The sequence below is a fragment of the Rhea pennata genome, chromosome 31 (genome assembly GCF_028389875.1).
Source record: "Rhea pennata isolate bPtePen1 chromosome 31, bPtePen1.pri, whole genome shotgun sequence".
In the NCBI taxonomy this organism is placed as follows: domain Eukaryota; kingdom Metazoa; phylum Chordata; class Aves; order Rheiformes; family Rheidae; genus Rhea; species Rhea pennata.
The window spans coordinates 1,453,383-1,467,991 of record NC_084693.1 but is presented as its reverse complement, the minus strand read 5'-3'; the positions used below and the strand labels follow the sequence as shown (position 1 = coordinate 1,467,991).

At 65.3% G+C, this 14,609-nt stretch overlaps 1 protein-coding gene across 1 annotated transcript; it reads left to right on the top strand.

Annotated features, from left to right (window-relative positions):
• Positions 1-5,008: 5,008 nt before the first annotated feature.
• On the top strand, positions 5,009-13,699 carry NES (nestin). The gene is made up of 4 exons (XM_062598106.1): positions 5,009-5,900; positions 7,121-7,245; positions 7,728-7,801; positions 8,852-13,699. The coding sequence occupies exons 1-4, from the start codon at positions 5,088-5,090 to the stop codon at positions 12,946-12,948; spliced, it is 5,109 nt and encodes a 1,702-aa protein (XP_062454090.1). The 5' UTR covers positions 5,009-5,087; the 3' UTR covers positions 12,949-13,699.
• Positions 13,700-14,609: the final 910 nt, after the last annotated feature.

The following is a 14,609-nucleotide window of genomic DNA, read 5'->3' as shown; positions in this document are numbered from 1 at the left end:
TACTACCGTGCTGGCAAGCGCTTCGTCCCTCCCCTTCCCTCCCTCCTGGCAGCTGGCAAAACCCAGCACAGTATCCCGAGTGGGGAGAGGTGGATGCTCCAGCCGGGCACGTTATTTATTCCGATGCACTGGCGCTTGCAGCGTGGGAAAGCGAACGCTCCGGGGCCGGAGCATCCCTGCAGCCGGCGGAGTCCCCTGGCAAGGGGGGGCTACGGGCAGCAGCTACCGGTAGCCAGCAGCATGTTGTCAAGCACCGTGCGTGGGGCTGGAGGGTCCCGGGGGGCTTCGTGGCAGCCGAAGGGGATGCGGGAGCAGCGGGGCGAGATGTGTCCTCCCCGAGGCGCCGGCTTCACCGGTGCAGCCCGCGGAGAGCACCGCGCCGTGCCTCAGTTTCCCCCTCTGCAGACGGCCACCTCGGGGGAGAAGAGCGGCAAATATGTCCAGCCAGAATAATTAATGCATTTTTAAATCCTAACAATTAATTTGTCTTTAAATCCCTCCTCTTGGAGACAGGGTGTGCCGGAGCCGGGGCGCCGTGGCCGCACTCCCTTGGCCGGAGCGGGCGCCTGCCCACAGACCCCTCGCCGTGCCAGCTGGCGCCCGCTCCCCACCCCGGAGCTGGCTGCATTTCGGGCTGGTTAAGCCAAATTCCAGCACTGGTTAGGTTATAGGGAGGCAATGCAGCCCCGCGGCACTGGACGAGCACAGCCGGACGCCCGCAAGGAGCAGAGATGGGAAACGCTCGCCGTCCGCCGGACCCCGGCGTCCTGGGCGCGCGCCGGCCCAGCCGGGTTTCCCCGGCGTCGCCTCGGGGAGGGGGTTTAAAACCAGATCTGGCTCGAACTCCCCCTCGCGCGCGGTGTCCTTCCCCCCGCGGAGGCCGGCGCGGAGCCTGTCGGATAATTGCTCGGGTGAGTTTGCAGAAAGCCGTCGCTCCTGAGCAGAATTAATCGCTCGTCGCCCCGGGAAATAATTACGGGCAGCGGAGAAGGGCTTGTTAGCTGCCGCCGCGCTCCGGCCCGGAGGCTGCTGCGGCTCGGGCTGGAAATCTCCGCTGGGCCGGGCCGGGCCGTCGTGAGCCGGTAGCTGCAGCCCCCAAACCCGGCGGGAGTGGCCCCACGGGGCGCCCTGGGGACCCCGCGGCCGGTCCCGAGCCCCACGCGCTGCTCTGCCGCCGGCCTCTCCTGCAGAGCTCCGCTCGCCGCCCGGCCCGGGAATCGCATCCTGCGCCGCGCACGCTTGCGGCGAAGCGCTCGGGGCCGGGGGAAATCCGAGCTGCGTGCTCAGCGAGGAGAGCCACCAGCCCTAATTGGGAACAAATGTTCGCTGCCCGGCGGCGCGGCGCTGGCCGGGGCTCCCCAGCCCGCTTCCCAGAGGCGAACGCTCCGTCCCACTCCCTAGGGCTATCTCTCCGCCTGTCCCTTCCCATAATAAGCGTTGGATTTACTGGCACCTTTGCACCGTGACCGGCGGTGGGCGAGAGCTCTGGGGGGACCCACAGCCTCCCGGAGGAGGGAGAAAGGCGGCAGCGGGCGCACAACCCGTATCAGACACCAGCCAAGCTCGCTGGTACCCAGCCTGGCCCCAGTCCCCAGCCATTCCCTGTCTCCCTGTATCCCACCGGGAGCTGGGAAAAGTTAGGCCCGGGTGGCTGCACGGACATCCCCATCTCGGGGAGTTCCCGATCCTCAGCGTCCTGCAGGGACACACGGACATCCCCAGGGCCTCCTGACCCCAGCATCCCAGACATCCCCATCTCAGGAGGCTCCTGCCCCCCCGTATCCCAGACTTCTCATCCCGGTGGACTCCTGACCCCTAGTATCCCACAGGGACACACAGACATCCCCATTGCCAAGGACTCCCAACCCCCAGCATGCTGGACATCTCCATGCAGGGGGGGCTCCCAACTCCCAGCATCCCAGACATCCTATCCTGGGGGACTCCTGCCCCCCAGAATCATGGACATCCCCATCTCAGGGGACTACCACCCCTTCGCATCCCGCTGGGACAGACAGACATTCCTGGCCCCAGGGACTCTCAGTCCCCAGCATCCTGGGGCATCCCATCCCAGGAAGGGCTCTTGCCCCCGCCCCCCTGCATCCCACCAGGACACATGGACATCCCATCCCAGGGGCTCCCACCCCCCTGCATCCCACCAGAACACATGGACATCCCCATCCCAGGGGCTCCCACCCCCCCCATCCCACCAGGACACATGGACATCCCATCCCAAGGGCTCCCACACCCCCACATCCCACTGGGACACATGAACATCCCCATCCTGGGGGCTTCCACTCCCCTGCATCCCACCAGGACACATGGACATCCCTATCCCAGGGGCTGCTGCCTCCCTGCATCCCACCAGGACACACGGACATCCCCATCCCAGGGGCTCCCATCCTCTGCATCCCACCAGGACACATGAACATCCCCATCCTGGGGGCTCCCACTCCCCTGCATCCCACCAGGACACATGAACATCCCTATCCCAGGGGCTGCTGCCTCCCCACATCCCACCAGGACACACAGACATCCCCATCCCAGGGGCTCCCACTTTCCTGCATCCCACCAGGACACACAGACATCCCTACCCCAGGGGCTCCTGCCTCCCCACATCCCACTGGGACACACGGACATACCCATCCTGGGGGCTCCCACCCCCCCGCATCCCGCCCGGACACACGGACATCCCCGTCCCTGAGGACTGCCCAGATACTAGCTCTGCCCCGAGCCCATCTCGCAGCCAGACCCCCCCCCCCCGCCCAGGGTCAGCCGGCGAGGGGAGACTGGGCGCAATGGGGCAAAACCCCGGAAAAGGTGCGCGGAAGAGGCTGAGGAGGAAGGAGAGGGGGGCGAGGAGAGGGAGGAGAGCGGAGCGCGGAGGCTCCCTCCCGGCGCAGCCGCGAGCCCCGGGGGCCTCCTTGCGGCAGACGCCGACACTCGGGCTCCGGCTCCCTTCGGCCGCTCCTGGGAAGCCGGCTGCTCACGCTGCGGGATGAAGGCAGAAAACTGAGCTGTGAAAAAAAAAAAAAAAGCAGGGCAGCGGGGACAGGCAGCCTGCCCCAATTAGCATCCCTTAATTAGCAGCCACTGGTCCCGGCGCAGCCTTAGCTCTCCCTGCCAGCGGACGGTGCAGAGCGCCGGAGGAGAACACCCAGCCGGGCTTTCTGCGGGGAGGGACGGACGGGGAAAGGCAGGATGGATGCGGAAAGGCGGCCCGGGGCTCCGGACCTGACGCGCTCAGCAGCTCCCCGACCCCGTCCCCGGGGCGGAGGGACGACGCGCCGGGATCAGGCGCAGCAGAGGTGCCCCCCGCCCTGGCTCGCTGCTTTGCTGGGACCTCCGCAACGCCGACGGCGTTGCCCGGCCTGCCCTCTGCGTGGGAGCACGAGGAGGAGGAGGAGGAGGAAGGAGCGTGGCCCAGATCCACCTCCGCGCTGCCTGCAGCGCCGGAGACCTGCAGAGCACGGGGGCTGCGCGCCGGCCCTGTCGCTTAACGGCATTTCCATACCGAGCTGCGGGAACCAGACAGGATGTCTGGGCGCAGATTAGCTGGAAAGCCGATCCCTTCGGATCCGGAGCGCCGGAGCCGAGCCGGGGCGCCAGCCGCCCTGAAGGGCTGGGGATGGGCGCGCGTGGCCCCCGGAGCCTCCGGTGGCCTTTGCCAGCAGAGGGGACTGTTGCTCGGCTCTCGGGAGCCAGCGCCGGGCCCTCGCCAGGGCTCCAGGGGGGCCGTCGGCTCTTTTCCCCGTTGCACGGGACGAGGACAGAGCAGGGACCCTCCCCGGAGGGGAAGACCACCGTCGCACCGGGAGAGGAAGAGCTGGTGAAAAGTCTCAATCCAAATGCTTTTTTTCCTGGCTCTTTTGTTCGCAGAAATCCCCAAGGTTTGATTTTTACATGCCAACCCTCTCCCCTCCCCCTGCAAAGAAATCAGCTGGAAGAAAATACCCCCCTCCCAAACGTGTCCCCCCCCCGAGGCGGTTCGTGACCCCTCCATGAGAGACCTGCCCAGGGCGGGCGAAGGCTCTGAGCAAAACCGAGCGTTCGGCCGGCGGCTGCCAAGTTTCCCGGGCCGTCGGCGAGACCCGGGGCGACGTGCGGCCGTGCCGCGAGATCCCAGCGGGCTCCCGGCTCCGCTCGCGCAACATCTGGAAGGAGAGAAATTTGCAGCTGGAGGCAGCTGGCAGGAGCGCCGCGGGGAGAGGAAGGGGCTCAGCCGGGAACGCCGACCTCCGCGGCCCCCCGTCCCCTGCCCCAGGCAAGGCAGCTCTGCCACCACCACCCCCTCCCACCGGGAATGGGACTTCTGCCCTCGGAAATGTCCCGAAAGGGTCGCGCCGAGCGCCGGCGCGATTCCCACGGCCGTCCCCAGAGCGGCCTTGGGCTGCTGAGCGCGCTCCGTCTCTTTGGGGGGCTTCTCCCGTCGGGATTTGAGCCGTCGAGGGGACCCGAGCAAGGCAGCAGCGGCATTGAGCAGCTCGCCCTCCCCCAGCGCTCGCAAACCATGGCAGCTTCGCTGGGGAAACTGAGGCACAGCGAGGTGCCCCCCCCGGCCTCCCCCGGGCTCATCCCATCTCCCCCGTGCGTCCTTCCTCCTCCGTCCTGCCCCGCGCAGCCTGTTGCCGGGGAAATCTGGCACGTCCACAGCCCATCCCCGCCTGAAAATTGCCAGACCTTTCCCAGCGATTTCCCCCTCTCCCGGGCGGGGGGGGGGGGGGGGGACCCGGCGGAGGCTCGGGGGCGCCGGAGGGCTCGCGCGAGTCAGCAGTCGCTCCCGGTGCTTAAAGAGCTCAAGTGCACAGAGTAGTCGAGATGGTGCAAAACAGACCCTAGGGAGGGGGGCTGGGGGGTGTGAAGCCAGGATGCAGGGCAGGATGCGTGCGGGCTGCGAGCATCCTGGCCACGGAAGAGTTAACCCCCACTTCTCCGCCTGGGTCTCGGGGCCTCCCCCTCGCCCGGCGTGGAGTATGAATAGCTCCGCGCTGCTCCTCTCCCAGCCACTCGCTCCCGCGCCTGCCTTTCCTCTCCCTCCCCTTCCCGCGCCGGCGGCCAGCGCATTTCGGGCAGCGCTCCGGGCAGCGCCGATGCTGAGCATGGAGGGCTTCCTGGGCACCAGAGCCCTGGGCGAGGAGTCCCTCCAGATGTGGGACCTCAACAAGCGCCTCGAGGCTTACCTGGCCCGCGTGAAGTTCCTGGAAGAGGAGAACGAGGTGCTGAGAGCCGAGATCCAGAGCGCCAAGGGCAGCCCAGGCGAGGACTCGTGGAGGACCAAGTACGAGGAGGAGCTACGAGCCCTGCGGGCCACGCTGGATGATGCCTTCAGGGAGAAGTGCTCAGTGGAGATGGCCCGGGACAACCTCTACGAGGAGATCCAGTACGTGAAAAGCAGGTGCCAGAAGGAGCAAGCAGCTCGGGAGGAAGCCAAGAAGCAGCTGTCCATGAGCAAGAAGGAGCTGGAAGAGGAGAGGAGAGCTCAAATCTGGCTGAAGGAGAGAGCCCTGCAGCTGGAGAAGGAGGTGGAAGCCTTGCTGGAGGTGCACGAGGAGGAGAAAGCAGGCCTGGACCATGAGATCGCCAGCTTCTCACAGAGCTTGGAGAGCTTCCGCTGCGTGCCAGTGGCTTTCCAGCCTGTGGAGGTAGAGGACTACTCCAAGAGACTCTCAGAGATCTGGAAGGGAGCTGTGGAGACCTACAAGACGGAGGTGTCCCAGCTGGAGAGCTCCCTCTGCCAAGCCAAGGAGAACCTCTGGAAAGCGGTGGAAGACAACCAGCAGAGCCAGCTGCAGCTGCAGCACCTGGAGAAGGACCTGGCGGGGCTCAAAGCGCGGAAGGACATGCTGGAGGAAAGCCTGTCGCGGCAGTGGCAGGAGCAGCGAGGGGAGGCCGAGAAGTTCCAGGTGGGTGAGGGCAGGACGGGAGAGCCACCAGAGCAGGGTGGGCGCCCCGTCTCGGGGAAGGCTGGGTGGCAGCCGGGGGCGGGGGGAGGACGCCTGGGAGCCCAGGAGGGTGCTCAGGGCGCCCACGTCCCGGGTAGGTAGCGGCAAAGCCAACGGGAAATCAAATCCCTGGAGGAAGAGCCCCGGGGCGGCTGAGCAGCCGCTCGGGACGAGCTGCAGCTGGAGACGAGGCGGGGGCGGGAGGAAGAGCAGCTTGGCGACATCCTTGGCCCCCGTACAAGAGGGACCCGAGGGGGCACCGCCGCAGGGGATCCCCTCCGTGCCAGCACGTCCTCCCCTGCGCTCCAAACTGGGTTTTCAGCCAGCCGGGAGGCTTTTCCCCCCGGCATCGGCGGGTTTTCCCGGGGGAAACGGCAGCTCCTTGCAGCTGCTGGGAGCCGGGACCGGGGTCAAGCCAGCGGGGAAGCTTAAAGGAAGGGCGAACTCCGGCCGGCTTCGCTGCAGCTGCGGCCGGACAGCTGCAAAAATAATTCAGCGGAGGAGGCCGCGGGGGGGGGGGAGGGCGGCGAAGGGGCTGGAAATGCCGGGACCGGCCGGGCCGCTCCGCCGGGGGCAGCCGGGACCGCAAGCGGCGCGGGGAAGGGGTCCCTCTTTGTTCCAGGTCCCGGAGCCAGGCGCGGGCGACGCGGGGCCCGAAACACGCCCCTTTCCCACGCCGGCGGGGCGCTTGGGCTCCCGCAGCCCAGCCGGCCTCTCTGTTCCTCCTCTGGCTCGCGTGCTCTCTCCGCCCTCTCCCCGCGCGGTCCCCCTGCCCAGCCCACGCGCCCCCCAGCACCCTTCTCCCTGCAGCATCCCACGGGACGCTCGGGGACCCGGGGAAGCGAGATGCTCCCGGGCAAGCGCGTCCTTCCCCCGGCGCCACCGATTCGGAAGGAGGCGCGTGTGGGAGCCGAGCCACGGCCAGCTCGCCCGCACCCTCCGGCTCCCGCGGCAGGAAGGGGGACCGAGCCATCACTTCCCATGCAACCGGAGGGCGAGGACGGGGAGGAAGAGCGCCCGCGGGGAGGGAGGAATATGCCACCAGCGAGAGTGTTTCGTGCCGCCCGACCCGCCCGCCCTGCCGGGGCGGCGGGATGGGCCGTGTGCCAGCTCCGGCGAGGACGCGGGCGGGCGGCCGAGCAGCCCTGACCTCGCCGCCCCGCCGTGCTCGCTGCCCGCAGCTGGCGCTCGAGGCCCTGGAGCAGGAGAAGCAGGCCCTGCGGGTGCAGATCGCCCAGGTGCTGGAGGACCGGCAGCAGCTCATGCACCTGAAGATGTCCCTGAGCCTGGAAGTGGCGACCTACAGGTGAGGTCCCCGGACCAGACGGGGGGGCCACCGCGGGCCCCTCTCCCAGCCCGGCCCTTCCAGATGGCCCCGGACAAAGGCAGCCTGGGAGAGGACAGGGGGGACAATTAGCATGAGAATAGGGGCTGTCCCCGGCAAAGGGGCCTCCCCGGCAGAGCATGATGTCACCCGGCGCGGGCGCTAATCCCGGGGCTGGGGGGGGGATGGGATGAGAGCCCCGGCGAGGGGGAAGCTCCTTTGCAAAGGGCTGCAATTCCCTGGGGAAAGGGCTCTCCCGGCCCCGCAGCCCGTTGGGTGCCCCGCGCCGAGGCTGGGCTGCACGCGAGGCTGCCGCAGCAATGCGGAGCGAAACCGCCCGCCGCCCCCCTGTGCCTCAGTTTACCTGCAAAGCAAGGGAGATCTAGCCCGGGGGCGGCTCTTGCACGAGCGCTCACGCCACCACCATGCAACCCCTGGGCAACCCCGTGCGCCTCTCCTTCCAGGACGCTGCTGGAGGCAGAAAGCACCCGGCTGCAGATGCCCGCCGGGGAGTACAAGCTGGCCAACGGCTTGCGAGGTAAGAGAGCGGCGGCCAGCGCGGGTCGCGGCCCGGCGTACGCGGGGTTCGGGCTTCCCGGCGCGGCCGGCACCGACGCTGCAAGGGTTAAGGGGATGAGGCTGAATATAGACACGAGTGTTTTCCCGGGAGCGGTGGCTCTGCCGCGATAGGAAGGTGCTAACAGCGGCCGCGGGGCTCCCGGGTCCGCCTGGAGCTGGCCCTCCAGACACCTCCGCAGCAGAGCAGATAAGGCCGGGCAGGAGGAGGGGTGGCCCGGGCTTTATCTGCTTCTCCACCTCTTTTTTCCTTTCTTTCTTTTTTTTTTTTTAATCCCCCCATGCACAGGGAGGCCAAGAAGGGCTGGAGCAACCCCGCACACCCCGCAGGGACCTCAGGCTGCCCTAAAAATCCTCTGCGCATTTCTTCGTGCCTTCTGCTTTTCTCCCCTTGACCTTGCTCGGACGCTGGTGCTTCCCCAGGCTCGTGCCCGGCTCCCCCGTCCTGTCGGGCTCCCGGCACCATCCTCGGCGTTGTCTGGCCCGGGGAAGCCGGCTCCGCGGGCAGAGCACCATTGCTGCACGGTGCAGATCCTCCCCGAGCTTGCCAGGGGATGCTGTGGCTCAGCAGCGCTCCGGGGAGGAATTTCCCGGTTTCCATGAAAGAGCTGTTTAAAAACAGGAACAGGGGACATGGGTCAGCAGGCAGCAGAAGGCACAGAGGTGTCGCAGGGAGCCGGCAGCCCCCAACCCGAGCAACCCAGGGCCTCTCCAGCCTCCCCAGAAGTACCATGAGGTTCAGCAGCATCAGGCCCATTTGCTGAGCACCAAGTTGGCTCCTCCAAGGAGCCCCATTTCTTGGGACCTCATCCCTCACATGAGCATGCCCCAAAATACCCCCGGGTTCATGCAGTGCTCCCAGGGGTACCTTCCCCGGTGCACAGTTGTCCCAGCTGCGCCTCGTTTCTGCTTGGAGTTTGGCTGGCACGAACCTGCGGTGCTGGGCTCTTTCCCTCTGTGCCCTCGAGGGCAGAGGACAACCTAACCCCGGCTCTTCCCATTGCCGTTGCAGACGTCAAGCTGGAAATGAGCAGCAGCAAGCTCCAGCCTTCGACGCCCGAGAGCAGGCGCCTGCTCTCCTGGGACCACCGGATGAGCCCCTCCATCTTCCCCAAGGCTGAGGCGAAGATGCAGCTAGCGAAAACCCAAAGCGACTCCCTCAAGGCCCTGACCCCCAAAAGCAAGAGCCCAGTCACCAGGGAATTCCAGAAAATCAACTCAGTTCTCCAGTCCCCAGTGCTGAAGGCTGCTGGCGCCGCCAGGGACCATGGCGCTGCCGGTCGCTCCGTGCCGAGCCCGGTGCCGCCCAACACAGAGCTCCCAGCTGCCAGCATGGAGGCAGCAGCTGGTCCCAGCTCCCAGGAGCAACCCAAGTCCCTGAGCCCTACAGTCCCACTGGGGCCAGAGCCAAGCAAGGAGAACAAACAACCTCACGAAGAAACCACAGATGAGACCCAAGACCTCAGTGAGGAGCCACCTGGGAAGTCACCCACCCCACAGTTGCTGTACCCTGACCAGCTGGTCACTGAAGCATTGCAAGATGCTCTCAAGGAAGTGAGAGATGATACTCAGCCCAAAGAGGAGCCCATTCTCAGGGCTGAAAGAGCTACAGAGGGATACAGTGTAGGGAATGTGCCTGAGCTCCCCGGCTGGACAGCAGCTGATCATCCCACGGAGGAGGTTAACACTGCTGAGGCTGCCAGTTTTGAAACCCTCTTGGAAGAGAGGGCTGGAGAAGACATGCACGAGCAACCAGACATGGAGAGCACTGCTCAGTGGGATGGAGCAACGTCCCATCAGGAGCTAGGACCATCCAGCAAGCAGGAGGAAGAAAGCACACCTGATTTTCTTGTTGCTGCACAGAGTGAAATAGAAACTCAAGAGGAAATGAGATCTTTGGAGGAGGAAGGAAGCAAAGAAGAAGAGATGCCAACATTGCTGAGCCCAGGGGAAAGCAGGGAACCAGAATTTGTGCACAACACTGCAGAGAGCCTGCTGGGAAAAGACACACTTGCTTCATCCCAGACTGATGATGAGCACTGGGAAGGCAGCTCAGGTCATCCCAGCCAGGCGGCTGCCATGGGGGGAGGCCTGGAGGAGCCAGAGCAAGGAGAAGATGACGTGGAGGCTGTGAGCACAGAGGCGTTGCACCTCTCGGAGGATGAGGAGAGACGGGAACCCTGGAGCCCTTCTAGGGAAGAAGAAGGGTGCGATTTCCCGGGAGAAATGAAGGAAGTGCAAGAAGAGGAGTCCCTACAGAGGGAAATCCAAGCCACTTATGCTTGCTCCATGGAAAGTCACCCAGTTTTGCCTGGGGAAAGCCACCTAGAAGAGGATCTTGTTGAGAGAAAGCAGGAAAGTTTGGGGCAGCAGGAAATGCCTCTGTGTGAGACAGATCCTGCTACAGATGAAGAAAGGAGGGAAGAGATATGCCCAGAACATGAGCCCTCAAACATCGAAGAGAGCATCTCAGCAGAAGAAGCTTCATCAAAGGATGAAGACGACACAATGGGAGAGGAGATTGCAGATAGAGCAAGAGATAGCAAGGGAGAAATGGGAGAGCCAAGAGAGGAGGCTTTAGAAGGAGAGGACCTCAGGACTGAAGGGAAGCCACTGGGACATGATGACCTGAGGCAGGAGGAAGTTATCTTGGATGCGCCAGGGGATCTGCAGGAAAATGGCTTTGAAGATGACATTCTGGAGGAGGAGGACCTGGAGACTCTGCCAAGGGAGGAAGTCCTGGGCAGTGGAGACGATGACAACTACCAAAAGCACTGTCCAGAGGACTGGGAAATGAAGGGGGAAGAGGACATAGAAGAGTCTCCAGGGACAGAAGATGCCAACATCACATCCCAAGAGCCAGCCTGGGCAGGTGACATCCTCACAAGCACAGCGGTACCAGAAACTGAGGAAATAGAGGGCATTTCACCTGCAGAAATAGAAGAAATGGGAAAAGATGATGAAGACACCGCTGGAAGCAACTTGATGAGCCATCAGGAGCAAATGCTACATGAAATGGAGCAGGAGGCTGAGCCTGCCCTGGGGCTGGTGAGAGAAGTGCAGGAGGGCCACGAGGACCAGTCCGCCCAGGTGCCCAGGGACGAGGAGCTGGTCACGGCTCCAGAGGCATCATGGGAGGTAGAGACGAGGGCTGAAGATGAGCTCGCTTCAGAGCCCGATGAGTTGGAGAAGGCCAGCACAATCTCAGCGGCATTTCAGCAGGCTCCAGGCGACTATGCAGAAAGCGATGAGTCCCAGGAGGAGGTTGCTCAGAGAGCGGAAGAGCTGGGGCAGGAGCCGGGCACAGCCAAGACCATTCAGCTGGAGGACACCCTGCCGGACAGCACGCCTCTGCACCTCTACGAAGGGGAGATGCTGGCTGCGATGGCAGCCAGCCCAAACCCTCTGGCTACTGAAGATGCTACAGAGCCAGCTTTGGGATCTGAAATTGCTCTGGAGGAAGAAGGAGAGCTGGAGGGGAGCCACACGCCAACAACTCCCTTAGAAGAGAGCCACGAAGAGGAGGAGGCAGGGATGGAGCCAGCCCCTGCAGCAGAGCATGCTGAGGAAGAGGAAGGTTATTTCATGGTTTCTGCTCCCAACCAAGAGGCACCCAGCTCAGAGGAAGCCGAGATTTCAGAGGACTTCGAAGAAATTAAAGTCGAAGCAGCTGATGCCAGCAAAGATGATCTAAAAGCTCCCAGAGAAACATCTCCAGCACCAGGAGATGAAGAGCACTTTGAAGCATTTGTTGGTGAAGCAGATGAAGGCATACAAATGCCGACAGAAGAATGTGAGATGCCAAAAGCTGAGGATTTTACTGCCGAGGAAGATGAAGCCGTGCCCACGGCAGAGCCGAGCTCGCCCCCGGGCGAGGGGCGCTTTGCAGGAATCGCCGACGAGCCAGAGCGGGGCACAGAAAGCCCTGACACAGACTCCAGAGCAAGTGAGGGACAAGGGCCATCGGAGGGATTCGCTGCCGAGCCGGACGAGGAGGTCGGCAGCGCGATCGAACCGGAGCACGACAAGAGCGGAGGTGCAGAGTTTCCAAGCCACGATTGCCCCGGGCAGCTGGGGGAGGAGGAGACTCTCCCGGGGCAGGAGGACGAGTCCGGTGCAGCTGAGCTCACCCCTCCTGGAGGGCTCCAAGTGCAGATGGATCCAGTTTCTCCACCACCTGGGGAGGCCACCCCAGAGGAGAGCGCATTGGTCATGCAGCCATCTCTGGCTCCAGAAGATGAAACACTGGACGGCGACAGCCTTTCCCTGCCCGAGGCGGTGCAGACCTCAGATGATGACCCACCTCCTCCAGGCTCCTTGCAGGAGGCTAGTGACCAAGGGGGCAGCGACCCTGGACATGATGGTTTTGCAGGGACAACTCAAGACAACACGGATGGGCTTGATCTCCCTGCGAAAATGCCAGTGGACGTCATGAAAGACTCGGATATTTTGGAAATAGTAGAGCAAGCCCTGGAGTTCAACCAGGAGCTGATGCTGGGAGCAAGGCTGGCTGAGGCTGAGCAGCAGGCTCCTGGTGCAACTGAGCCGACACGTCCACCACATGAGCTGGGGGAAGACGATGGAGACTCCTCACCTGTGTCCTCCAGCGAGGAGGAGCCCACGGTCCATGAGACAACGGCAGCCACCGCATCGAGCACCAAGGAGCCGGCAACATCTGGGGTCATCCGGGCTGAGCACCAGGAGCTGAACGGGCTGCACAGCGAGGCCAGCCTGGAGGACCTGGTCGAATTCCCCGAGGAGCTGCCGAACGGCATCGCCGGGGCGCAGCCGGCCACGCGCCAGGACGGGCGCGTGGAGCAGGAGCAATTCGGAAAGGTGCCAATCGCGCAGGAGCTCCCGGGTGAGGAAGCGGAGCCAGCAGCCACCTCTGCAGTGGTACCACCACCTGCGGAAGAGCTGGGATACGGAGAAGCCCCCGCCGGCATAAATCCCACGCAAGGCGTGCCGCTGCTCGGGAAGCACGTCGGGGCCGAGAGCGCGTCCGCGGCGTCCGCCCTGGGGGACGAGCTGCTCCGCCTCGCTCCCAGCCAGCCGCCGCGGTGCCAGCTCAAGGACGAGCAGGAATCGTGGTCCTCGGAGGACGAGTGACGGCGCTGGGGGGACCCGAGCCCGGAGCGACGGAGGGGCGTTTCAGCGCCCTGCACGCTCGCCCGTAGCCTGTCCCCTCTCGACAGTCGGACGCCTCACCTCGCCTATTCGCCCACGTAATGCTTCTCCGTTTCTTAATGATTTCTTAACACGTTTGTGTGGATTTGTCTTTTTAAACACAGGCGGGTGGAAGCCCGGTAGAAGGTAGCGAAGCGGAGCAAGGAGCCGGATGCAGCCAAGGAGGGATGCGCCAGCCCGGCCCTGCTTCGGCGAGGCGTCCGAGCTGATCCTCGCCCCTGGGCAAGAGGGTTTCACACCGGTTTTAAGAGGAAACACGAATCAGGCTGTTTTTCCCCTACACCGCATGGTTGTTCTGGCCTCTCGACCCCACTGCTCGTTGCAATATTTAATTTAAGCCCTCTGTCTCCACTTTCCCTGCATTTTCCCCTTTTTCATTCACCCTAAAGCACTTGACGAGCACCCAGCAGTTTGCGCAAATCTGCCGCCCGGGGAGGCCCGCGACGTCCCCGAGCCCCTCGCCGACGGCACGGCCGTGCCACGTCCCCCGGCAGCGAGGACGTCCGCGGCCGCCGGTGCCCCGCTCCCGGCTCCGGGGACGCTGGCGGCCACGTCGGAGCCCGGCCCCGACCCGCCGCTTCCACCGCCGCCCCCGGCGCGCAGCCGCTCAGCCGCGCGGGATGCGTTCGCTACCTTGCCACTAATTTAATAAAGCATCGTCCTCCCACTCGAAGCCCGCTGCAGCCCAGGCTTCCTCCTTTCCCGGGACGGGGTTGGGGGGGGGGACGCGGCCAGGCCCTGCGCTTTCCCCCCCGGGGAACGCCGAGGGTTGCGTTGCAACGGGAACGGCTTTGCTATCGCCCCTGCCGACGCCGGCAGCGGGGCCGGCGGAGCGGGGGGGGGGGTCCCGGGGGCAGGGAGGGACGGACGCCAGCCCGCGCGCTGCCAGCGCCTCTCGGCAATGAGACAGCAGAAATCGGCCGCTATTTCCGCCCGGGCTGGGCAGGCTGCCCGAGGGGCAGCGCGCGGCCGCCGAGCCCCGGCGCTGCCGGCTGCCGGCTGCGGCACGGCTGGGGATCCCCGCGAAGCCGCTCGCTCCGGCTTCGCCCCCGTGCCCCTTCGCGCAGCAGGGCGGAGGGCAGCGCCCAGCCCCGCTTTATTTAACCCAGCCCCGAAATAACGTGCGCGAGCGGCACGCCGGCCGCACGCCGCCGCGCAAACGGGGCGCCGGCCGCCCCCGCGCCCGCCGGCGCCGCGGCCCGACTCAATCGCCGCTTTGTGCCGATCTGCTGAGCCGCGGCGCGGCGGCCGAGCCGCGAGAAAGGGCTCCTTCATGCCAGGCGGGGGGACGGGCTGAGTCACCGGTGGCCTCGGCCGGGGAGACGAGGGGACCCGAGTGGCCGGAGCATCCCTCCTGGCGCCGAGCATCCCCTCCGGGCGCCGGAGCATCCCTCCCGGCCGCGCGCCCGCGGGTGCCGACGGCGACGAGCCCCGGGGCGACCGCGGCACCTCTCCGGGCGCTCGGGACGGGCCGCGGCGCCCAGCCAGCGCCGGCTCCCGGGCCGCCTGCCCGGCTGGGCCCGCCGCTTGCCCACGCGCCGAATTTAGCCCGGCCGGCAGCACTCAGAGCAGGGGAGCGATAA

Excerpts from the sequence above, each read along its gene's own strand:
- NES (XM_062598106.1), top strand. The coding sequence starts at position 5,088 with ATGCTGAGCATGGAGGGCTTCCTGGGCACCAGAGCCCTGGGCGAGGAG. Across the intron at positions 7,246-7,727 it reads CTGGAAGTGGCGACCTACAG|GACGCTGCTGGAGGCAGAAA; the intron begins GTGAGGTCCCCG and ends CTCTCCTTCCAG. Across the intron at positions 7,802-8,851 it reads GCTGGCCAACGGCTTGCGAG|ACGTCAAGCTGGAAATGAGC; the intron begins GTAAGAGAGCGG and ends TTGCCGTTGCAG.